The 27,111-nt window shown below is 34.7% G+C and overlaps 1 protein-coding gene across 1 annotated transcript in view; it reads right to left on the bottom strand.

Moving 5' to 3' along the window:
• Positions 1-26,775, bottom strand: part of RNF212 (ring finger protein 212) — a 36,377-nt gene extending 9,602 nt beyond the window's left edge. The window contains exons 1-8 of the mRNA XM_074276383.1: positions 26,567-26,775; positions 23,320-23,381; positions 21,615-21,689; positions 10,236-10,292; positions 4,116-4,174; positions 2,084-2,148; positions 1,919-1,988; positions 1,143-1,188 (exon numbers count right to left, since the gene is read on the bottom strand). Coding sequence (XP_074132484.1) covers positions 1,143-1,188; positions 1,919-1,988; positions 2,084-2,148; positions 4,116-4,174; positions 10,236-10,292; positions 21,615-21,689; positions 23,320-23,381; positions 26,567-26,678 — 546 coding nt within the window. The 5' untranslated portion in view covers positions 26,679-26,775. The remainder of the gene's footprint in view (positions 1-1,142; positions 1,189-1,918; positions 1,989-2,083; positions 2,149-4,115; positions 4,175-10,235; positions 10,293-21,614; positions 21,690-23,319; positions 23,382-26,566) is intronic.
• Positions 26,776-27,111: the final 336 nt, after the last annotated feature.

The following is a 27,111-nucleotide window of genomic DNA, read 5'->3' as shown; positions in this document are numbered from 1 at the left end:
AAATCCTATCTTTGACATGTGCTGTCTGTGTGACCCAGGCAGATGAAATCTCCATTCATTGCTTTAGGCAATTCTCTGCAACTTTAAGTTTCAGAGAAGATGCTGAACTGCTTGCTCACCTATGAGTTCCTTATACAGGTCCTGTCCCTATCTGTATAATTAGACAAAATACTGAAGAACCTTTCCCACTCTAAAATTCTATACTCTTAATTGAATATTAACTTTCATAACATATGACCTAACTCAGCGTAATGGATAGAGATGGCTGTGGCTGCATTTAAGTGACAATTCTGATGCATGACAGTTAGGACTCTTATGTGAGTTCTTTTACTTCTCAGAAGAGGGCCTCTATAGAGCTCCCTTTATAGATGGAACCACAGGACAAGTAAAAAAAAATCTTCCTCAAGGATGATTCAAACACAGTGCTTATTACTACGGAGCTACAACTTCAGATAAGACCTTCACTGGGTCAGGGCGCAAGACAGCAACATGAGCTACCACATAATGTTCTATGTGAAGGGTCTTTCAGGGATACAAAGTACTTTGTGATGGTCTGAGATGCAACATCCTTAGTTCAATGACCAGGGAACGAGGGAAGGCTTCATGACAGAGATGAAACTAGTCTTTAAAGAATGAGTAAAAATGAAGCAAGTAAAGAGAAGGGAATGGGAGGGCACACTTTTGATCTAGAGAGTACACCAGTATTTTGCAAAATCATAGAGGCAAAGGTTTAAATAAAGTCATCTATAGCTACACTTTACAACCACTGAACCGCCTGCATTCATAACCCGAAATACTTTGGCAATCTTACTTAGCTAAATCTTAGACCTCTAGGTCTTAGCTATTAACACTAGTTGTGACACTCTCAGAGACAGACAATTTACTAGTGCCAATTTTTGATGATTTTATCACCTCAGCTCAGGCACTTAGCAGAGATGGAAGGGAAAGAAAGTAACTAAAGGAGAGAAGATATTTTGTGAACCTACCAACAAATCCCTCAGACACCGCTTAATGCAAGGTAAAAATGTTGTCAATCACAAAGCTGAATAAATGTATGTAAATACCATTCATTTTCTGAAGTTTATTAAGTTGCTTGCAACTTGCAAGCAACTGTAGGAAGGATGTCAAATAAATTAACTTACTTTTCTCACTTGGGAAGGTGAGTGATCGATGTCCATTGACTCCACTCTAGTAAATAGGCAACATATGAATTAACCCCAGCACTGAATTACATTTAACTCCATGCTACAATAAAGGATCAGAGTTAGCCTCTATTAAAAAATTTCAAAACAATATGTTAACAATGACATTAAAAAACCTGAATTAACTAGCCTAGGTGTTAAAAAAGGTCTAAAGAAAAATATGAAAAGGAGAAGAAAAATAAGAATATAGAATAAGAAGAAAGGAGGCACAGACAAAAGGGAATAGGAGAGAAAAGCACCCCAATGATGGAAAATGATGTCAACAAATACTTCTGTGCCAACCAACCTCACCTTTTTCAAGAGTTGCTAGCCCCAGAATTAGTGGACCATTTTATCTAAGGATTTTTCTTTTCTTTTCTTCTTTTTTTTTAATCTAAGGATTTTCAAGCCTAAAATTCAAAACATCCACAAAAGCCTTTCTATTAAGTTTTACTCTGGTGTAGAGATGACTACAGAATATGCTAAAGCTCTCCTCCAAACTAGAAAGTAAGGTTCAAATATGGCACGAGAAGCAAATAGGAAGTCTTAGGAAAGGAAGATAGTGAAATAAGTGTGTTATCTGGTATGCAATGTTTAGGAGAAAAAGAGTAAGAAAGGGCTTACATAAATTTTCCAGGTAATTCAAGTTCTTTCCAAATTCTTTGGAAGACTAAATTGAATCACTACCAACTCTGTGGGGAAATATTCATTTTCAGACTTAGTAGATACATACATACATTTGGGAGGTCGATGAGTAAGCTGGCAAGAATGAATATGATGAATATCCAACTGGTTTTGTTGAAGAAGCTATGATAAGTAGTAAATTTAATGTCAGAAAGTTACTTAGTATACTTCTAAGACATATTTTTAAGTTATGCATCTTTATTAATTGTTATACTCACTTAAAACTGCATTTTTTACTGGCTTAGAAATAGGTAACTGCCCAGTTTGTTGAGATGGTCTCATACTAAATAGAAGTAAGAAAAAAACCCAAAACATTAAAATTTATTATAAATGGACTTATTTAAATTATTATAAAATGCCATGCAACTAAAAATAGAACCACTTCTGGAAAGTAAGTTTTATTTATAGAAGCCATGCTTAAAAAGAAATAAAAAGTAGTATTTCAAAATGCTTTTCTATCTCCCTGCCTTATATGATGGTTATTTAGAAAACTGAGGGGAAACAGCAATATCATCATTAGTGATTACCAAATTGTTACTACTTGTGAGCTCAGAAGCTCATCCCTCTGAACCTAAGTTTCCTCATCTGTAAATCGGGATAATATTTGCACTACTGAGTTCACAGGAATGTGAAGATGGTAAATGCTTTAAAATTGCAACAGCTATATAAATAATTATTATTACTGATGGTTATTTTCCAGGCTAGTTGATACACATGAAATTAAAAGGTGACAATAACAGCTCCTTTTAATCCATTATACTATACTTTTTAGGTGTCATCAAAAAAGCTGTCAATGCGAAGTCCTATGCCTGTTGAAACTGACACAATTCCAGGACTTAGTTTTCACGAATCATATAATCATGAATCACACGATAATCATAGATAATAAGCTGAATAGGGTATCAGAAATCATCTGGTTCAACCTTCTCATTTTACAGATGAGGAAAGTGAAGCTGAGGAAATTAACTGAGCTACCCAATGCTGCACAACTAACAAGTGCTGCATACAAAGACAAAATCTGAACTCGGGTCCACGGACTCCAAAGTCAATGCTAAAGTACTAAATTATTTATTTATATGCATAAATTAAATCTTTCAGGAGAATAGGGCTTTCTTTTACATAATGTATGAAAAAATACTATACTAAACGCTGGGGAAGATATGATATTTAGACAAAGCACAATCTGCTCTTAGCAAGTTTATCATCCAGTAGGTGGCAGGGATGAACATACACGAATGATTGTAGAAGAAAACGGAACATATGAAGTGACATGAGAGACACACAACAAAGTGCTACCTGAGATCCAAAATCATTACAAGGGAAGAACAAGAAAATCTCTTGGAAGAAAAAGTATTTGCATCAGGATTGAAAGGAGGGCTTCTTAATCTGGGGTCACTGAACTTTTTTTCTTTGACACTTGTACTTCAATATTTGTTGTTTCCTATGAAATTCTATGTATTTTATTTTATACATTTAAAAACATTATCCTAACAATGGGTTCATAGACATCACCAAAGTTCAAAGATGTCCATGACACAGAAAGGATGAATAATTTCTATTTGAAAGGGCAGGCAAAATCTTAATGGCCAGTCCTGGAGTAGACTCTAGTATATATCAAAACATCAAAGAAGATCAAAGGAAATGGAAGAGCACCAAGCAAATAAGCTGAATTTTACATGGTATTCAAAAGGGAAATATTGAAGGGGTTTGAATAGAAATGTGACATCAGAGTTGATATAAAAAGATTAAGTCTGGCAGTGGTATGAAGAATGATTTGGAAGATAAAATAGCAAAAGAAGGTCCATGAGAAGGCTACTGCCGTAACCCATGGGATGGGAAAAGAGGTCCACCAGAATGATGATAGTTAGGAAAGAGAGGATTTTAGAGATGTGATGGTGGCAGACTGAACTCAATAAAACTCTGTAATTAATTGGATATGAAAAGTGAGAGGAAAAGTTAAAGGTAACATCAAGATAAGGAATATGAGAGCCATGGCTGGTGAATGAATACATATAAATTCACAGTAAAGGGTACTAGATTTGCAGTTAAGAGTCTAGGTTCAAACTCTTGCAACAGACATATCTGTATAATCTGAGCTTCAGTTTATTCATCTCAATAAGCTTTACCTTGATTATTTCATAGGACAGAATGGTCAGAAAGAAAATGTTTTGTAAACATCAAAGTCCTACATAATTGCATTTTTTCCCTATTTAATTTTGAAGATTTACTAAAAGTTTGACTTCACCTTACCTTTGAATCTGCTGTATCTGCTGTGTTAATGTTTTGAGAGATTCTTCTAATTTTGAAATCTAAATATAATCAAATGATTCCCATGGATCAAAATGAGTATTCCAGCAACACCAATATTTAAGATACATTTTGATAATTAAATTTGTTACTATATAACAAAACCAAAGTTACATAAAATTAGCATTTATATACATGCATATTTAATGATGACAAATTAAATTACAATTACTTAGAAAATATTTGTTTTGAAGAAAAGGAATAGAAAAATATTATATTTTATAGACAGTGGTTTAGATTTAATATAAAATCCAGATCTTTTTGCCATTTTAAGTTTGAATCAATTGTTCCAGGAAAAATTGGTCAGGCTCCAGATAATGTCTGCTCAAAATAAAATTAACCACATCAGGCTCATTAGAATTTGTATTTGAAAGTTTCAGTTGAAAAATACTGGGTCCATCCCAAACATCAAAAAGACTCTCCAGTAATTTTAATGTTACAAATAATTCTTTCAGAAATAGCACTAGATTAACCAGGGCAATGTTTCTACTCCTTTTTTATTATGAGGACACCATTTCTTAACAACAAAAAATTTCAGTGAGGTCCCACATGATGGAAAAGGCTATGATGCTTTTTTTTTTGATCAATTTGATAATGATTTAAACAAATGTGCATTTTAATAATAATAGCATCTGCACACTTCAGTGCATCCATGACTTCTTCAATATGAGTATACTCCCAGTGCAGATCCCAACCTATTTGTCAATTTTCATGTAAGACTCTTCTCCATGATTTCTTCTAAATCTTCCAAAACAGACTTTATCTAGGCTTTCCTCAATGTTCTCAACCTTTTATAAACATCCATGCAACATTCAAGGTATCCACTTGTTATTCTTTGCTCTCATTACCTAATTTGACTACTTTTTCAATAATATATTTCTGTGATGTTATATCCCTTATGTTACTTTTTGCACAGAGGTCATTATTGTAACCTACTTAACTCCTATTATGAGTCTGTCTATGGCCCCTGGCTTAATTAAAACTCTTTGGAGATTGTGGGATTACAGAATTCATAACCATAAAGTGGGAGGTTTCTCATCAGGAAAGAGTTTAGTGTTGTTGAAACCAGTGTGCTATATATCTCAAACTGAAGCCGACTACTTTCTTCCTCCTATTCAAACTGTATAATCTGTAGTCATCACAAATTCAACATGTTAAAAACAGAATTCATTATCTAAAGTCCTTCTTCCCAATTTCTGTTTCTGTAAAGGACACAACCACTCTCTTTCCAGCACCCAGATTCATAACTTTGTAATCATCTTCATCTTTCTACTCTCCTTGACCTCATTCATTCAAATTACTTGCCAAATCCTGTCAGATTTACCTCCACAGCATTTCTCACAATTATCTCCTTCTCTTTACTCTTATGGTCACCATCTTACACAAGCCCTCATAACTTTTAACCTGGACCACTGCATTAGCCTTTTAATTAGCATCTCTGCCTTAGTTGTTTCTTCCATCCAATCCAGCCACAAATACTTTTAAAGTACAGGCTTGACCATGTCCCTTCCTTACTCAGAAAGCTCCAATGACCCCCTATAGGGGGTAACATCTAAAATCAAACACAAATTCCTCAGCTAGACTTTGAAAACCCTTTCATAATCTGTTTTCAGCCAACTTTCCAAGCTAATTACACCCTGAACCCCTTCCCATACATTTCAGCCAGCTCTGCCTAGCTGCTATTGGTGGGGAAAAAAAAATTCCCTCCCCTGATTTTCATGGCTTTGCTACAGGTGTTTCCCAATACACAGAATGATCTTCCTTCTTACCTATCTTCTTCTTCAAAGATCAGCTCAAGTTCTCTCTCTTTCAGATGTCCTTCTCCACCTGCTAGTCTCTCCTTCTATCCCTGAATCTCTATTTCTTGTCATCTACTTTGAAGTTATTTGGATTTATTTTTATGTATATATATTCTTTCCCTTAATAGCATGGAAGCTCCTTAGGGTCAGGGACTGTTTTGTTTTAGTCTTTGTCTAGCAACAAATTTGTACAGTCCTTGGGACATAGTAGATATATATTAAGTTGATGGAATCTGAATTTTGGACTCAAATAATTTTTCAACTACAATGCCCATCCAAAGTCTGTACTGATGGACTAACTCAATCCAGAAAAGGGTATAATACAACAAATGATTACTATTATATGAAGGAAAAAAATTCAAAAATCTTCAGAAAGAAAAGGAAGAAAATAATTTTATGGAACTTGAAGATTTAAATAATAATGGAACAATAAGAAAGAAAATCTAAAATGGATCAGAATAAGAAAACTAAAATAAAGAATTATGGAAGAGCCTATGTGTTCTACTCGTGCCAAGACAAAGCCTTTCATGTATGGGTTGGACTAGATGGTCTCTGAGTTTCTCAAATTCTGTGGATCTGTGACTATTTCTCAAACTACAGACACATGTTCACTTGTAAGTTGATTAATATTTCAGCAAGTGAGAAAGCACAAAGGGAAGCCACTTAAGCAGGAAGAGTAGAGAAGCCTAGCAAACTCAAGGACTTGAAGACCTTCAATGAAGGAAAACTTCCTACTTCCTGAAGTAGCTCATCCCATTTTTTGAGAGATCAAATTTTTATAAAGTTTTCCTAACCTCAATATTTACCTTTTTCATATCTTCCACTCCTAATATTGCTCTTTGGAAACAAACAGAACAAGTATGATCTGCCTTTCTCAAGACAATCTCCCAAATACTTGAAGATCGCTCTTATTACCTCTTAGGTCTTTTCTTCCTGGTTCAGTGTCAGGATCCCCCCACAACAGGAAGTCACTAAAGATTTTTGGACAAGGCAATGACTTGACTAGATGATAAAGGGGTTGGATGAATGAGCCATAAGTCAAAATGTCAGCTTGAAAAGAATGCTAAATATGGAGTAAGAAAGCTCAAATTCTAGGTCACAGGCATTAATACCTGGTAGGCACTATAGTGAGGGTAGCTAAAAGATAGTTAGATGGTACAATGCATAGAGTGCCAGGCCTGGATTCAAGAAGATTCTTCTTCCTAAATTCAAATCCAGCCTCAGGCACTTCCTAGTTGTGTTTCACTGGAAAAGCTAGTCAATGCCTTTCATTCAGTCATTTCAGTCATATCCAACTCTTTGTGACCCAATTGGAGGTTTTCTTGGCAAAGATGCTGAAACTAACTGCCCTTTGCCAAATCATCTAGCTAGGCAATGAGGTAGAGACAACTCAGGTGTGAAAACTATTGCCTTTATAAAAGACAAGGACTTCTATATATTAAAAAAAAATCTTAAAATTCCCAACCTCCAGGACCAAGAGGGTATGAGAGGGTATGATTACCAAAATCACTCCAAAAGTTTCAGTCTTAACACTATTCTTTCTGAGATACCCCAGCCAGAAAGTGCCATAAAAACTGAGGGTAGAAGGGCAAGAAATCTGGGTTTAGGGTACAAACTGAGGGCTTTATCCTCTCAAATGCCACTGACTCCTCATACCACCCCATGCTATGGCCTTGCTTCTACTGTAACTACCCTGCTCCCTCTTCTAGGCAAGTCACAGTCCCTGAAGGCAGGTTCTACCTGCTTATGAAATAACATATCTTCCTCCTCTACTTTGAGAGTCATGAGTGATCACTGGCTTCTGCTTTGGAGGACACAGGCTATATTTCACTAAAAGAAATTAAAGCTGTGTTCCAAATCACTACTGATCAAAGAAATGCAAATTAAGACAACTCTGAGATACCTCTACCCATCTGTCAGATTGGCTAAGATGACAGGAAAAGATAATGATGAATGTTGGAGTGGATGTGGGGAAACTGGGACACTGATGCATTGTTGGTGGAGTTGTGAATGAATCCAACCATTCTGGAGAGCAATCTGGAATTATGCCCAAAAAGTTATCAAAATGTGCATACCCTTTGAATTGACAGTGCTACTACTGTGCTTATATCCCAAAGAGATCTTAAAGGAGGGAAAGGGACCTATATGTGCCAAAATGTTTGTGGCAGCCCTTTTTGTAGTGGCTAGAAACTGGAAAATGAATGGATGCCCATCCATTGGAGAATGGCTGGGTAAATTATGGTATATGAATGTTATGGAATATTATTGTGCTGAAGAAATGGCTATCAGGATGAATACAGAGAGGCTTGGAAAGACTCACATGAACTGATGCTAAGTGAAATGAGCAGAGCTAGGAGATCATTATATACTTCAACAACAATATTATATGATGATCAATTCTGATGGATGTGGCCATCTTCAACAATGAGATGAACTAAATCAGTTCCAATTGTTCAGTAATGAAGAGAACCAGCTATACCCAGAGAAGGAACACTGGGAAATGAGTGTAAACTGTTTGCATTTTTGTTTTTCTTCCCAAGTTATTTATACCTTCTGAATCCAATTCTTCCTGAGCAACAAGAAATTCAGTTCTGCACACATATATTATATCTAGGATATACTATAACATATCTAACATGTATAAGGCTGCCTGCCATCTAGGGGAGAAGATGGAGGGAAGGAAGGAAAAAGTCGGAACAGAAGTGAGTGCAAGGGATAATGTTGTAAAAAAAAGTTATAATTATAAAAGGAAAAAAAAAAAGAAAAAACAAATAAAACCACCTATGTATGGGTGATGAAGGTGAAGGATTATGTGAAGCAGGGTCCTGGGTATTCTCAGGTGGGATCCCAAATACTCTTCTCTGTGTGGTCCCTTCCAGAAGCTGTCCTCTCTTTTTTCTCCAATCCACACCCCTCTTTGTCTCAGGCCTCAGAATTTCAGGTCACCTTAATTCATTCCATCAACTTGGATAAGAATCCAATGGAGACTTCTCACTAATGTAACATTGAGGTACTATCTGACGAGGACAGCCTAATTTCTCAAAGAAAAGAACAAAGATGAGGTAGTTTTGGGTCTGTCAAAGGGACTTTAAGGCTGATAGCTATGTAAATTGGACTACAGAGCTCTATCTAAGGTTCCAAAGTAAATTTCTTAAACCCAAGTCATTTCTTCACATATATAGTAAAAACCTTTAGAAAGCTATGAAAAAGGGGCTTTATTTTAAAATACACTTTGAAGTCTTAAAAGAAAAGCATACAAGGGTTTTGCAGAACTTCAAAGGACAGTGATAACTCCTGGTAATTAACTCTGACATTCACAGCCAGGTGAACAGCAGAGTAGGACAAGAACAGTTGAATGCTGATACAGCCAACTCACAGCCTCTTCAACAATAATCTGCACCTCTCTCCTTCTTGAAGTACTTTGGGGTCTATTTGGCTCCCACCCCCATCTCCCTGTACTTCCTTTTTCTCTCCACCCCTAACTTTCCTGCTAATGATCCCTTCCCTACTTGCCATCTTGGCTAGACATTCCCAATTCTGCCAGAAGTAACCCAGAACGACTGTTCGACTCTAACTTTTCAGCTCTCTGCTCTCCTCCTAAAGATGCTGGTTAATCCCCTTTATGCTTTCAGGCCCATGGCAGACACCTCACACCTTTCAGACTCCAGCCACCTGCCACCCACAGTGTCACTTCTTAAGATCCTTAGCCTTTATGTCCACTCAAGAGCTACATGTTTCTCCTACATATATGTGTTCTCTTCACCAATTAGAATGTAAGTCATTTGAGAACAACAATCCTTTTTTAAAAAATCTGTATCCCCAATACTTAGTACTTGGGATAGTCAGGACATTTTTTTTCAATCAATCATTATTCATACAAGCCTTTTTATTCTTTACTTGCCCTAACTCAATGCAATAGAGAATAAAAGTTCTAAAAATCATTTGTTGTTTTACTTAAAATCAAGATGCTTATATCATAGATAGATACAATATGCTATCACATTCCAATTTTGAAATACAGCATTATAAATGAGAATCTTTTTCAACATTTCTAGTAACTATAAACATTTGGTCTACTTTAGCTTAATTATACTGAGTTTCTAGGAAAAAAAAAAGTCACAGTGAGCCCATGTACCAGCCCAACTAGTATGTGCCACGTTTATGGGAGAGCTATATAAGAGACTCTGAAAAAGCAACACAAGAGTCTTATCTTACCACAATCCTGAATGGCAACTCTACAATTCAGAAGCAAACTCAGCCTTACCTTCTCTCTATAGAATGTTAACAGCCTCCTTCTGTGTTTTTCTTGAAATTCTGAAATCTAAAAATAAAATATAAATTTCAGCTTCTGACAAGTTTGTACCCCAAATTTCTACTTTATTAGCATTATCCTCTTATTAGCAGTATTTAAATGGTCTGAAGAAAACTATTTATGTCATTTTTATATGAAATATCACAAATTTAGATAAAAATCGTCCCACTGCTTCTGTATGCTTCACTGAGAACAATTTGCTTAAGTCTAACTATGATTAAAAGGTAATGAGATTTTAACTGACTACAATAATGTCTCATTGATCTGGCATTCAGCTAGCTATGCCATGCACAGAGGGCAGGATTTGAAGGCAAGAAGACTCAGTTCAAATCCTGCCCTAGGCACTAACTAGCTGCGGATCCTGGACAAGTCATTTAAGCTCTTTGAGCCTCAGTTTCTTTATCTATAAAATGGGGGTGAAAACAGCACTTTCCTTCCAGAGTTGAGAATCCAAATGAGATAATTATAAAGTGTCCTGTACAGTGACTTGCACATAATATAAACGTTAGCTATTGTTATTATTATTATTATTTATCATATATAAAGTACTGTGCAGTTCTTTAAAAGTTTATAAATGTTAGCTTTTATTATTATTAACTTCAATTAACAATTTTCTAAATAAGTGAAATTTAACTTTTAAGCACCCAAATTCATGGAAGTGCTAGAGTACGAGGGAAAAGCCACCACAACCTGACCTCAGGCTGTTCAAGACCTGAGTTTCCTCATTCATAAAATGAAAGGGGTTGATCCCCTTCCAGATATAAATCTATAATCCTATAAATCCTTTGAACTTCAAACAACTGAACATTTGAGATAATAATCTGTCTAAAATATGACATATTTTCTGATGTCTCAGAGTGTAGTAGAAATAATAAAAAGCACACGAGCCAGTCTTGTGCAAAGATCGTTTTCCCTTAAAAGATATGGAAGCAATCTCAGAGAATTGACCGATCTAAGATATTAGAGAAAAGGGGGTTAGCCATTTTCCATTTGGCTTAAAACACAGGAAGGCCAGCTTATAAAAAGTCAGCGACTCTAATATCTGAAGATGTCCTATTTGGAGAAAAAGGGGGTTCTGTCTACTTAAATCAGTGCTACAGATTTGCTCACTATGGGATGGAGGCCTTGGTTCTCGGTAGCTAGGGTGGCATTGACTTGAGTGAGTCTGAATTATAAATCCAAGCTATTCCCTGAGGCAAGCAGGGAGCAGCTCCAATATAATTATCTCTTTAAATGGACCTTTTGATTTTAATTAGACTTTTTGTTATTCTAAAGTGGATTTTTATTGCAGTCAGCCTCCAGTGAATTCCCAGCCAAGGTGACAAAAATCATCAGGAACCCAAAGTTACTGCCTTCAATCAGAAGGCCAAGTTATGATGCCAACCCCCGAAATTATTTTTCCCCTATATGTAATGGTACCACAAGTTATGGTACCTTCTCCCTGGTTACTTGGGAGTTCCCTGTAGGAAATCTTAGCAGCCTTTTTCCCTTGTTAGTGGCTAATTTAGGTTCATATTCTGCCTTGGCCATTAATTTTCTTTAATCTCTGGAACCCTTAGCATCTTTGTAAAATGATGGGAGTGGGATTAGAAAGTCTCCAGGGCCTCTGCTAGTTCTAAATCAATAGCCCCATGGAAGTAAGCCAGACATTTAGAGGCTGCTACTGGACCCAAGTTCACATTTTTCCAGCTTGGTAGTGATGTGGTTCTGGGTCCTAGGTGAGGCTAGCAGAGAGGGACTGAAAGCCTGATAAAATGATCCCTGAGGCAAGCAAAAAGGGGCAAGGATGGGGATCAGTTTATCCATATAGTCCCATCTTCTATGGATAATATGGGTAGCTCCACTTTTCTATGTCCTGTCAGAAATCCAAATTATGTCAAACCTCCAGATTAAATTTCCCCTATAAATCTGACCATGGCTCATGCCATCTTTGTTAATTCTTTTGGGGTTAGCCCACCATGGCATTCTGCCTCATGTTGCCTTTCTCCTCACCCTTTCTCTCCCCTCATGGTGTCTAATCCTATTGCTTCCCCAAATCTATTTCATATTCACCATTCCTGCTGCCTATTAAATCTCTTCATTTTGTTTGTAACCTCTTTTCCTAAATAAACTTATATTTTGCCAAAGAGAATGGCCATTGTGAATTCTTCACATGACCAAACCCCAACATCTGGTACCTGAACATCAATCTAATCATTTATTGCTAAACCCCAAATACATCAATAGGACTTGACAGTCTAAATTCTACCTACAGGTATAACCTTCAAGAAATCAGGATCATATCCAAGCCAAAAGGCTTTCAGAGCAAAGTCTCTGGAGAGGCCTCATGCTACATAAGATTGCCAGAAGTCTTTTGTTTTTGATCTTCATTTTGAGAACCTGAAAATTCAAGAGAAGACATTCTCCTTGAAGCCAGTAAAGTCCCCAATAGTTGATGCTCCCTTCCTGCTCAAATTATTTTATATTGAGTTACCTCTATATATGACATTTTCCTCCCAAAAGGAGGTTCTCACAGACAGAAAGTGTTTCATTTTTGTCTTTACATTCTCAGTATTTAGCAGAGTGCCTTGTACTTAAGAGATGATTCATAAACATTTGCTGGATTTAATTGAAATCAAAAATTCAATTATGAGTTTGAGTTAAATTTTAAGATCGCATTGACAAATAATTGTAAATAATACTTGAAATTATGTCAGTTTGTCTGGGGATTTGGCAGGAAATTATCCATTTAGACATACCTATTTTTCAAGACATATCTATTAATAAGAAAGATGGAAGATTTTCTTCCAATTTCAAAGAGAGACAGGTGAAGCTCTATGTTTGACATTTGAATATAGACTATCTGTTCTCAAGAGAAAGGGGGAATAAGATCTCCAGTTCACATAAACAATCTTAAAAAGAAAACGTCTGCTAAGTAAAGATAAGAACAAGGAATAAATGATTAAGATAGACACTTTGATTTTTTTAGGGGTCAATATTTGACTTGGAAATTCTAATCTATAAGGCAGTAAAATAATTAGTAATTGAAAAAGAATGTCCCATTAAGAAGGTAACAAAATAGATCAAATGAGATAACAGATGTAAAGTGCTTTGTAAAACTAAAAGCATTATACAAATGTTAGTATACATGCAAATACTATTATAATATTATTACTTATTATTGGTGTTAGTGAAAAGAGCACTGAAGGAAGAGTTAGAGAAACATGTTCTAGCTCTGACTTGTTTTTAACCTTAGATAAAACAACAAATCTCTCTGAGACCATTTCCTCACCTGAAAAAAAAAAACAAAACAAAAAAAACTGAAATAATTATTTCTGTTGTTTATATTGGGTTGTTTTACAGATAAAATAAACCTATTCATGTTGAGGGAAATTAATATTATATCAAAAAACATTTATTAATTTGTGATCCTTCCTTTTCCCTTCTATTTTTGTCAAGACCCCGCTTCTGAAAAGGCCATTTTCTGAAGAACAGGACAGAGCAATGTGATCATTTCTAGCCCCCAAGGCATCTGTTCTTTAACTATTTTGGGCTGGGCCCCACCCAAGTGGGACCCCAGCTTTTGTTTATATTGTAAATAGAAGCCAAACTGGAAGGGTCTACCATTACCCACAGAGACTGTTGTGTCCTTAGTCCCTTTATTAGAGTTTGGGGGAAGCCTGAAGAAGAGAAACTAAGTCAAAGAAGGCCTGACTGAGGCACCCAGATGGCTAGAGCGGGTTTAAACCTCATGCCCAAACTATGTTTTACCTCCCCTCAATGATAAAGACTTCTTTATCTATGCTTACTGAGATGATCATCAATTTTTAAAAAATTATTGACCAAACTAATTAATAAACCAATATTTAATACCTAGAATTTTATTTCTCAGAAATTTTATTCTCAACAATGTGAAAGTGCTTTATAAAACTATAAAATGTTACAGAAGTGTTCAGAAGTATTGCCCAAACATCTATGGTGATCTAGAAACTGTAGAGAATTTATAAATAATACAGAAATCAGCACACCTGCTTAGCACCTCTATCTATATTACATAGTCACAAACCTCAAAGATTAATATATTTCTGCTCACCTTCACAAAATATAATCTTCATTATCAAAATCACTTTATTTTTATCTCTGATCTAGTTAGTTAGATTTTAACAGAAGTTTATTTTCTCAAAGTCAAGTATGGACTACTTATACATTCTTTTAAAAAGTATCATGTTAATCCTTCATTTTTTGAGTTGTCTTGAAAAATCTTTTGCCCTTTTAACAGTAGCCATGTCTGAAGAAAACAGAAGACTAATACCCTAAAGAGGAATATAATATACTAGAGAAAAAATGTATTAAAATGACATCTCCTTACCCCTACAGCCCTTACTTGCTGTAGTATTTATCATAGTCCAAAGTCCTAAGAATTCAACATTTCTGTAAGAGTAAATAAATTCAATAATTCAATCAACATTAAATGTCTAAGTGCAAGGAACAATAGCAGACATTAGGGATACAAAGAAAATAATCAACTCTGTCTTCAAAGAGCCTCCATGTATCAGATAAGTAAATATAATGCAATTTCAAGATGAAGAAAGCACTAACTACAGAGGTTATTATGTAATAATATTAGTATTAAATATTAACAATACGTAGCAACAACTATGTACCAAGCACTGTGCTAATAGCTTTGCCAATGTGATTAAATTTGATTTTCACAAATGGTGGTATTATTATTCTTATTTCAGTTGAATAAACTAAGATAGAAGGAGGATAAGTGCCCTGCTAAGGGTCACAGAAAATGAGTCTGAACTTGAATCCAGGTTTTCATGGTCCAGGGCTCTATCCACTCCACTCCATCTCATAAGGGCTTCACAGCAGATATGAGACAGATTTCAGAACTGGGGTCTAAAGAAAGCTCAAAGATTCTAAGAGTCAATTAAGGTAAGAGTACACTATACAAGTTACTTATTATTATGATTATTACATTATTATAATTGTATTAAAACAATCAAATTTGCTCTTCACACAGGTTTTTAAGAATAAAATGAAACCATTCAGGTGCTTTGTAAAGCACAGAATATTACAAAAATGTGAGAAATTATTGCCCAAATATATGTGGTAGTCCAGAAATCAGAGAATTCATAATACAGGAAATAACTATACCTCCTCAGTACACCAGCATTTGTTTTTAACCTTTTTTCTCTAAAGTCACATCTAGTTAACAAATTAGCATCTAGTGTATTATTCTCCAGCCTTATTTTTCAATAAAAAAATAGATTGTTGATCAATTTAGAATTTATTATAACAGTATGATATAATGGTCTGCCTTCATCTGCTATCAAATTGCCATCCAATTTTCCCAAAAGTTTTTGTTGGTCAATGACAACTTTTTCTAATGTTTTGAAGTTGCAGATTTATTGAACACTAATCTATTATATAAATCTGGTTCTAGTTTGTAATTATTAAAAATATCTCACTAATACATATTTTATATTTTTAAAAAGTCTAGTGCCAAAGAGTCTTGACAATTATTGCTTTACAGTACATTTTTAGATCTATTTATAGCTCCTTTCCTTTTTAGTTTTTATAATTTTCATTTTCTCAATAACTTTGCAGTTTCTTTGTATTTTTTTTTAATCTATCCACTTTTTTGAAGCATACTATTATTTCATTTTGATCAATGTATCATTAAATCTATAGATTAATTTGAGTAATGTTAGTTTGGCCTACCCATCTAAATTTAATAGCTTTGTTACTTTTTGTAAGCTATTTCATAGTTGTTTTTACATAAACTTTGTATGTATATATCTTCATAAGTTAATTCCTCTATATTTACCAAGTTTCATCATGATTTTGAATGATATTTATTAATTTTCCCAATTTTTATTGATAATTTTAATAAAAGAAACTCCAAAATAGTTTAAAAGAGAAAACAGAAAATTAAAAAGGAAATAAAGATAAAAATTAGGAAAGGAATTAAAGTAGAATTAAGAATTCTTAGAGCAGTTAATTGGATATTAGAAAATAGATGATTCAGAACACATTGTGATATGAATCTCTGAGAATGGCAGGTTTAGAATTCAAAAATGAAGATTTTAATAAATATTAGCAAAGCAATTTCAAAGAATGTCCTATATATTGATATCATTTCAAAAAATAATATTTAAAGAACACATAAGTTCTATACAACTAAGAGATATTGACCTTCAGGACAGTATGCACAGAAATAATTTTTAAGATCACAGATTTCAAGAAAAATATGACAAGAAAATCCTAAATAGTATAAGAAATAATACCTGAAAATTGACCAGAAGTGCTGAAAACTGAGAATAAATTATTGTGACAGAATCCACAAATCATCAGCATAGATTCCAAACTTTATTCATTAAGGAATACAGTCATTAAATTTTAAAATTTCAATGTCAAATAATAAATATTGTAAGAAGCCAAGAATAAAGCCTTTAGCTATCAAGGAAAATAAATTCAAAAAGCCCAAGACTACTACTAATCTAAAAGAAAGCAGAGAAGGGATTGGAATCAGATATTGTGAAAAACCAAGGAGATTAGGATGTAAATGAAAATGCAAAGCATTAGAGTAGTTATTCCAAGGGAAACCAGATAAAAGCAAGATATTTGACTTCATACACTTAGGGATTAGAGGGATTAGTTAGGAGGAAAAATAGAAGAAAGAATTGAATTAACATTCCATATACTAAAACCCACATTACTTCATAAGGCAATCAAAATCTATATAGAATGGAAGGGAAATGCAAAATAAAGTCACTCAAAAAGCAAGAAGAAAAATAAATCATAGGAAGTTAGCTGAAATTATACTTCTGTTCTGCATGACTTGAAGAGGAGAGGATAAAATGATTTCTATTATAACTCTAACTTGCCTGGAGGGATGTGGGACAGAGGGCAAGAATAGTGGAAGAGGAGGAGGGTAAAGAAACCAAGAAGCACATTTTAAAACAACTAAGAGATACTCAAGTACACTTACACAGTGAGCAGAGGGAGAGTAAAATTCGTATTATTAGAGGGGCGTGGATAACACAAGAGATATCCCTCCCCTTTCTCCAAATAACGATAAAGCTTCCCAGAAATATGTCCCAATTCAGGAAAAGTACATATCAGAGGGTACCATCATCAAGTATGAACAGAAAGATATATGTTCAGAGATAGCAGATGACATCCTGAGGACAAGCAAACAATAATCACAGGGGCATGGAGCAAGACCAGGAAATAAACTGTCCAACCAACCACACTATTTCTTTCATGAATTAAGATCTTACCAAGTAAGAGTCATTAGAAAATGTCTTTAAAAAAAAATGTATGTATGTATATATATATATATATGTGTACATATATATATATATATATATATATATATATATATATATATATATATATATAATATGTCAACCTAAGATTAATGAAATAGAGTAATGCTTTTGTTTATCCTCTCCTTAACTCCTGTCTCCCCACAAGAAACCTATTCTTCATTGTATGAGCTCCTATAAAGAAGACAAAAATGTTTAAGACAAAAAACTATTCCCTAATAAATAAGAGGACAAACAATATGAATGAGCTTTTCAAAAAAGAAAATTATAAACCCTCATTTACCATAGGAAATCACTCCAAAATATTATTAAGAAGAGAAATGAATATCAAAACTCTGAGATTTCATTTCATACCACCTTAAAGGTATAAAGGTAATTTTTCTTCTTTTTTTTTTGAAGTTTTTATTTTCAAAACATTTAAGGATAATTTTTTTCAACACTGACTCTTAAAAAACTTGTATTCCAATTTTTCTTCCCCTTCCCCCAACTCCCTCCCCTAAATATCATGTAATCCAATATATATATTAAACATGGTAAAAATATATGTTAAATCCAAAATAGACGTACATATTTATACAATTATCTTTGCTGCACAAGAAAACTCAGATCAAAATAAAAATGAGAAAGAAAAAAAATTCAGGCAAACCACAACAACAACAACAACAAAATAATACTATGTTGTGATCCACATTAAGGACCCACAGTCTTCTCTCTGGGTGTAGATGGCTCTCATCATTACAAGATCATTGGAACAGGCCTCCATCATCTCATTGTTGGAAAGAGTCACATCCAGCAGAATTGATCCTCGTATAATCTTCTTGTTGTCATGTACAATGATCTCCTGGTTCTGCTCATTTCACTCAGCATCAGTTCATCCAAGTCTCTCTGAAAGATCCTGCTGGTCATTTCTTACAGAACAATAATATTCTATAATATTCACATACCATAACTTCTTCAGCCATTCTCCAGCTGATGGGGCGTGCGCTCAGTTTCCAGTTTCTTGCCACTGCAAAGAGGGCTACCACAAACATTTTTGCACATGTGGATCCCTTTCTTTCCTTTAAGATCTCTTTGGGATATAATCTCAGTACAGACATTGCTGGATCAAAGGGTATGAGCAGTTTGATAGCCTTTTGGGCATAGATAGTTCCAAGTTGTTCTCCAGAATGATTGGAGTGTTCCAGTTTTCCCACATCCCCTTCAACATTTATCATTATCTTTTCCTATGATGTAAAGGTCATTTTTCAAGGAGTTTGACTGAGAAAGGGAGAACTATAGAAGAAAGTAGAATCTAGTGAAAGTTTTTTTTTTTTTTTATTAATAGGGGAGACTTAGGCATGTTTGAAGGCAACAAGGAAAAAAAAGTTGGTAGGAAGAGGCTAACAATTGGAAAAGAGGGGATGATTAAGGATGCACAAAGGGAGTGGTGGGATAAAATACACATGTAGAGGGGTTGGCCTTGGCAAGAAGAAAGGTCATTTCTTTATCAAAAGGGAAAAAGGAGAATAGAGGGAGAGATGGTGCCAAATGGTTTTGAAGTGAAGGGAACAAAGAAGCTCATAATAAAAGTTCCAATATTTTTTCACTAAGCTAAGAAGCAAAATCCTCAACTTAAAGTCAGGAGGAAAGAGGAGGAAGTGGGGGTTAGGAGTATTAAGAAAAAAAAAGAAGGTCCTAGGACAATGTTATTTAATGTTTGCCTATAAGAGTGAAGGAATTTTTGAATTGTTAAATCCTAGACTACTTTTGAAAAATGTATTTCACATAATCCAGTAATATGTTTCTAAGGGAAAACATCTCAATAAATCATAAAATTCCAGAAAAAAATCCCTTAAGCCGTGTAGTACAGCCTATATTTAAAGCAAGAATTTCCACAACAGTATTCCTAATAAACAGCTATCCAAACTCTGGTCTGAGGAAAGATCAGATCTAGAATATTATAATCAATTCAGGATACCACTTCTTAAGAAGGATGACAAATTGGAAAATGAGGAGGATACAGGGCATTAAAATCATACCACAACTCAGTTAAGTAGGACTGTTTAGTTTAGAGAATATAAGAAAGTAGGAAGAGACATAAACACAGACTTCAAATGTCTGAAGGATTATATAGAAAGATATGGATGGATGAAATGGATGAAAGTTGTCTTCAGAGTCCAGAACTAAACTGGTATATAAGTTTCAAAAATAGATTTCTACTCAATGATAAAAAAACTCACAAATATTCAAAACTAAAATTGTTCTGTCTCATAAGGTGATGAGCTGCTATCACTAGAAGTCTAATCTAATGAATTCTAGATAACCATTTGTCAGATACATTTTTTTAAGGACATTGTATAGGTTCTTAACCACTAATTTTTTCCAAGTCTAATTTTTATAATTCGCAAGTTTCTCAGACTACTAAAGTAAACTAAAGAATAATTATTTGAGGTCCCTGATGAAACAATAATCATAGGAAGTAAAAATTATAATTTCTAAAAATATCTGCAATCTAGATTTCTATTATATCAATAGAACTATAATTGACATAAAACCACACCACTTGTTTCTATAAGTGGAGCAAAGTAGCAATAAAGCTCCATAAAAGTAATTTTTCAGTTGTTTAATTAGATTTTCCTCTTTAAACATAATTGGCAATATCTTATAGCAACTCAAAGTTAGTAATGACTCACTATGCCAAAAGTACATACATTCTAGGAAGGAGTTTGTGTCCAAGGGAGAACTAGAGACCATTATTGATCACAAAATAGAAAATTTTGATTACACCAAATTAAAAAGTTTCTGCACAAACAAAACTAATGCAAACAAGATTAGAAGGAAAGTAACAAATTGGGAAAACATTTTTACAGTTAAAGGTTCTGAAAAAGGCCTCATCTCCAAAATATACAGAGAATTGACTTTAATTTATAAGAAATCAAGCCATTCTCCAATGGATAAATGTTCAAAGGATATGAACAGACAATTTTCAGATGATGAAATTAAAACTATTTCCACTCATATGAAAGAGTGTTCCAAATCACTATTGATCAGAGAAATGCAAATTAAGACAACTCTGAGATCCACTACACATCTGTCAGATTGGCTAAGATGACAGGAACAAATAATGATGAATGTTGGAGGGGCTGTGGGAAAACTGGGACACTGATGCATTGTTGGTGGAGTTGTGAAAGAATCCAACCATTCTGGAGAGCAATCTGGAATTATGCCCAAAAAGTTATCAAAATGTGCATACCCTTTGATCCAGCCATACTACTACTGGGCTTATATCCCAAGGAAATACTAAAAAAGGGAAAGGGACCTGTATGTGCCAAAATGTTTGTGGCAGCCCTTTTCATAGTGGCTAGAAACTGGAAAATGAATGGATGTACATCAATTGGAGAATGGTTGGGTAAATTATGGTATATGAATGTTATGGAATATTATTGTTCTGTAAGAAATGACCAACATTGGAGAGACTTACATCAACTGATGCTATGTGAAACGAGCAGAACTAGGGGATCATTATACACTTCAACAATGATACTGTATGAGGATGTATTCTGATGGAAGTGGATATCTTCAACATAGAGAAGAGCTAATCCAATTCCAATTGATCAAGGATGGACAGAATCAGCTATATCCAGAAAAGGAACACTGGGAAATGAGTGTAAACTGTGAGCATTGTTTTTTTTGTTTGTTTGTTTGTTTGTTTGTTTTGTTTTGTTTCTCTTCCCAGATTATTTTTACCTTCCGAATACAATCCTTCCTTTGCAACAACAACAACAACAAAATTGGGTTCTGCACATATATATTGTACCTAGGATATACTATATTTAATATGTATGGGAATGCCTGCCATCTACGGGAGGGGGTGGAGGGAAGGAGGGGAAAAACTTGGAACAGAAGGGAGTACAAGGGATAATGTTGTAAAAAAAAAATTACCTATTCATATGTACTGTCAAAGAAAATGTTATAATTATAAAAATTAATTTAAAAAAACTGATAGACAGTCTTAGAAAATATTCCTATATCTCACCTGTGATGTTTCTTTTGAATATTTCTTGCATAATCCATCTATTCCCATAAAGAATGCCTGAATATTAAAATCAGTCTGAAGAGGAAACAAAGAGATTATCTATATATAACTATTTCTAATACAGTCCTTGGGTGACACTAAAATTCTATTTCAAAATTTTAGAAAAAACATATAAACTTTGAATTTAAAAGCAAAAGTATTTCATATATTGTTTGTTTCAATGTTAGTGTTATATGGCCTTGATACAGTCATTTAAATTCCCTTGGCCTCCATTTCTCAACTAGAAAATCAGAAAGTTCTACTAGATCAGGGATCTCAAACCTAATTACTCCTACCCACTGGGTGCTTTTAGACCCAACAAAGTATATTATCCAACTCTTCATTTTTCAGATTAACCAAACTTTGGGGAGACCAAACATAAAACCTGAGTTTATAAAGACAAATGATCTTAAAAATCCATTCCATTTTTTAAATTCTATGATTCTATTATATAAACTGGAAAATAAAAATGAATGATGCAAAATGTTAATATATTTTTCACAAAAATTATCATACCTGTGGATATGATAGATATATAAGATATAGGTTTGCAAATTGTTTGTTTTTAAAACTGATTTTGTTATAAGATTCTTAACTGATCTGTGGATAAATTTCAGAGGCCCCATGAAAATAGGTGGGAAAAAATTACATCTTTATTTTTCATTAACCTCTAAATGAAATTAGTTATTTTCATTAATTATGAATGTAGGTAACAAAACAGTAATACTAAGGTTCTCAGACTGTCAAAAGGGCCTTTGAAACAAAAACAAAGCTAACAATCCTTGATTTTAAAAAGATTTCCCCCCCCATAGTCCTCAAAGATTAAAATACTTATTATAGTACAGGGTAGTTTTTCTAGGCTAGCTGTGCAGAATGTGGGGTCCTCAGTTTTTATACTCATTTTACACGGTTATTCACAAATCAAACTCATTTTAAAATTGTGAGTTCCCCACCTCAAAAAAAAAAAAAAAAAAAAAAAAAAAGGCAATCACCTGAAAAGATTCATTTTTGACAGACTTTGTTCTCTTCTTAATTTCAATATGCTAACAATAAATATCTACATAAATATATTTAAAACTCAAGACACTGCACAAGCTTTCTCTGAGGAGGGCTCTGCATCAAGAAGAATAACTTTTAAAGTAAGGGCACAAAAAGTTAATTATAGCCAACCTGCTTTACAATGCATACTTAACTTTATATCTATAACAAAATAACATAATCCTAGCAAAATCACTGTATCAGGGATAATTCACTGATAATTGGCCTCATGTTTAGATGGTTTAAAATAAACACTCTAATTTTATATGGTATTAGGAAAGTAGCCTAAATCTCTGTAATGTCTTAAAGAACTATGTCTGAAGTATTAAAACAAACAAACAAAAAACCTTAACTTTCATAAATCTCAGTAGTCTCTTCAAAAACTGTTTTCTAAAGAAAATTATTTAAACAACTAATTTTCAATACCCTGGAGATTTAACTACACTATAAATTAATAAATTCTAATAAGATAAAAATTATCACATGGGTTTTTAATGTATATACTTTAGATGTTCAAAATTTTAATAAAATATTTTAGTATAACATAGAATAAATTTGTTTCTAATATGCAAGTCACTAAGAATATTTACATTTAAAAGCAAACATTATTGCAAAACTAATAACTTACTTGTTTTGAAAGTAAAATTATGCGGCAAGGAGTGTTACAAATCAAACATTCTTCCTTTTTACCTATATTTAAAAAAGGTAAATTTATAGTATGTATAAAATTGGCTAGTAGTTTAAATACACATTACTATATAAAATTAGATTTGAGAGTACAAAATTTCTTCATAAATGAATATGGTACATAAAATCAATGCTCCATGTTTGAACTGGTTAGGAATATGAATATAACAGTATAGTGGAAAGAACTCGGCCTCTGCAGTCAGAGGCCCTGAGTTAAAATCCTAGTTTTAATAAACATCACCTAGGTGACCTTTGGCAACACTTAGCCTCTGAAAACCTGGGTTTCCTCATATAGAAAATTAAGGAATTGGCTGAATTAATTTCTGACTTCCCTAATTCTAAATCTATAATACTATGAATATAGGTAAAAAGAATACAATCTTTTCAATGTTGCTTGAGTGGTGAGAATTATATGATCAAAGTTATTCATCTAACTCGGAATTCAACTGAAGTAGCAATACTGACAATGTTGCTATGATTTGTTTTTTGTATCCTACAATCAGTTTGTGTATATCTCTTCCACACAGACATGGGCAAGTACCCTGACATCTTCTTGAGAGGGCAGGGACGACACCTGGCAAGGAAAAAAAAGACAGGACTAAATCCAAGCACGGCCTCCACTATTTCTTGTAAGCAACATCTCCAGGGAGATACCTCTGTAGGCAGAGCCAAGCCTGAATTACTTACCTATGCACAAGTGGTTTCTCCCTGATTACAATGTTTCAGATTACAATGCCAAGGAGCAGCCCATACAGACAGCTCATATATTACTGAGCAGACCACATCTATGGGAGCTAATCACAAGATGATAAGTGGACAAATAAATCACTTCCACTCTCTGAACTTCAATTTCCAATATATAAGATGAAGGAGTCAAAATAAGTAGTCTCTAAAATCTTTTTCAGTTCTGAAGGCTATGACGCCATATTATAATCCATGAATTTCTTAGGGACTCAAGCTCCAATTCATTTGATAAATATTTATTAAATATCAGCTGTTAGATCAATTCAATTCTGTGCAAGTTTCTGCCTAAAAGTTTCTTTATGGCATGGAAGTAACACAAGTTTCTCAAAGCCTACAACAGTAAATTGGGGAGATAGGATAAGGTAGGGATTTTTAAAAGAGGATATAGATTAAAAGAGGAGGGGGGGGAGGGAAGGGAAGCAAAGGGATAAGGGAGAAATTCTTAGAAAGATAGGTAGATTAAAGTAGAGCATGGGGGAAGAGGATTAGGAAGAGACTCTCAGAGGGGTAAATAGATTAGAAGGGTGGGTATAGGATGGCAAGGTAGTTTAGAAAGTCAGGAGGTATAGGATAAATGGGGCAAGAAGGATAGTGAGGAAAAGTGGGATGGAAGAAAACAAACAATTATGAGAATGTGAATGGGATGACTTTACCCATGAAATGAAAACAGATAGCAAAACTATTCAGGTACTGGCTAAGAAATGTAAAGGTGGATTAGTGGAACAAAGTACACAGTAGTAAAGGAATATAGTAACTTTGTGCTTGACAAATACAAAAACTTCAGTTCCGGGAATGAGAATTCATTATTTGGTAAAACTGTTAGGAAAGCTGGAAAGCAGTCTGACAGGAATTGGGCATAGAACAATATATTAAATCATATACCAAGATATAGTCAAAATGGATACATGACCTAGATAAAAAGGGGGATATAAGAAAATCAGAAGATCATGGAACATATTACTTATCATATTCATGGACAGGAGAATAATATGTGAAGAAAAAGAGACACAAAGCATTGTTGAAGTATAAAATGAATGGTTTCAATTGTTTTAAATAAAATAGTTTTTGTATAAATAAAACCAATGTAACCATTGAAGGAAAGGAGAAAATTGGGAGGGAAACTTTCATAGACAATCTCTCAGATAGGAAGTCTAATTCTCAAATATATGGAGAACTTTTTTCAAATTTATAAGAATATTTGTCTTATTCCAATTCCAATTAATAAATAATCAAGGGATATGAACAGGCAGTTTTTCAGTGAAGAAATCAAGATTATGATTATTTTTGAAAATGTTTTAAATCATTCACTAGAGAAATGCAAATTAAACTACCTTTGCGGTATCTTCAAACTTTATAAAAACTGGCTAAAATGGAAGCTGCTCTTCAATTAAATGACTAAATAATTTGAGGTGTTTGATTGTGATAGAAGGCTGCCATGATATGAGTTGGTTGTTTAGAAAAATGAGGAAAGACGCTAACCACCTTCAGATAAAGAACCACAAACAGAAATATGCATAGTGTGATCTTACATGTGCATGAATATGTATGTTTATGCATGTAAATGTGTATATTTTTGTTTAATCGTAGCCTTCTCTAGGATGGCTGACATGTCGGACTGCATTCTATCCCATGTACCACCCAGCTGCCCATAGCAGGTGCTTATTAAGTGTTTTGAATTGAATTGAATATTAACTATTAGCTACTGAAGGGTTTTGGATAAAGGAGCAACAAAACCATATTTGTGCAGAAGGAAAATTCATCTGGCTGAAATCTGAAATCGGATTAAAGAGCGGGAAGACAGAAGAATGAGTCTGAAGACTACTTGGAAATTCTCCAGGAAGGCGGAAAACAGGGCCCCAATCAGAGAAGAGACTGGAGACAAGAAATACCGCGGAAGCAGAATGCGTCAAAGCGGGTAACAAGATGGGAGAGGTGAGCAAGAGAAGAATTAGATCATTTCAAAGGTGTAAAAATGGATGAGAGCTGAAGGCTGCAGCCATCAACAGAAAGAGGAAAACGAGAAATGGGGAAAATTTAGTAAATGATAAAAAATTCAGTTTTGGATCTCCTGTGTTTGTGGGAAATCTAGGTAGAAGTTTCTCAAGGTGGTCTGAGACTTAAGTCTGGACCTTAAGAGAGCACAAAAGATCCTAAAAAACCATCAGTACAGAGCAGGACTTGCCCCAGGATGGGAGCAGTAACAGAAAAGTGCAAAGGGAAATTGACACGTCTCGTCATCAGCTTGGACTTGCGCGGTGAGAGCGAGCAATGCACTCGAGATGTTCACCAGGCTGGGCGCCTAAGAGACCAGGTGCTAAAGCTCGCATCATTACAGGCCTCGAGACCTCGAACGTCACTTCCGGAACCTGGCTTTGCCCTCCCCCCGCGTCGAAGCCTACGCAGGTCGCTCTGACGTTACCAACCCTCCTCTCTTTTCTTTTTACCTTTCTGAAGGCAGAGGTGGCAAAACACGTGGCCGCAACTCGTCAAGCTAAAGTGTGAGGAGGACCTGCCGGGAGGCTGGAAGCAGTGGTTGCAGAACACCCGGACAGCCATGCCTGGAAGCCGCGGTCTGAGGCCTCGGCAGTAACACCGCCGCCAATGGCGCCCGGGCTCGGGACAAAGGGAGGGAAAGAGGCGCGAGCTCTAGCGGCGCCTGCGCACTACTGGCCTTCCCCTCGGTGGGAAAGGGAAATTAGAGTGGGACGTGCCTACTGAAAAACGAAGGGGGTGTGTGTGGAGAAGGCTAACTATAATATCCTTCCCCCCTAGTTTATTTTGGGGAAAACATATATTAAATATCTTCTAGTTTCATTCTGTTGCTCGATTTGCAGAGGCAGATATGTATAATGGATTCGGCGGATGTTGTCCTATCACGGCATCTCCCCCTATCATCTTGGTGATGGTACCTCCCGGGGGAAAGCTGTAGCCTCTGAAGAGGCCGACGGAGCGCCCTACTTTTTTTTTTTTTTTTTTTTTTTTTTTTTTT

This window comes from Sminthopsis crassicaudata, chromosome 6, assembly GCF_048593235.1.
Source record: "Sminthopsis crassicaudata isolate SCR6 chromosome 6, ASM4859323v1, whole genome shotgun sequence".
Taxonomy (NCBI): Eukaryota; Metazoa; Chordata; class Mammalia; order Dasyuromorphia; family Dasyuridae; genus Sminthopsis; species Sminthopsis crassicaudata.
Note: the sequence above shows the minus strand (reverse complement) of the source record. Positions and strands in the feature narration are given on the sequence as shown.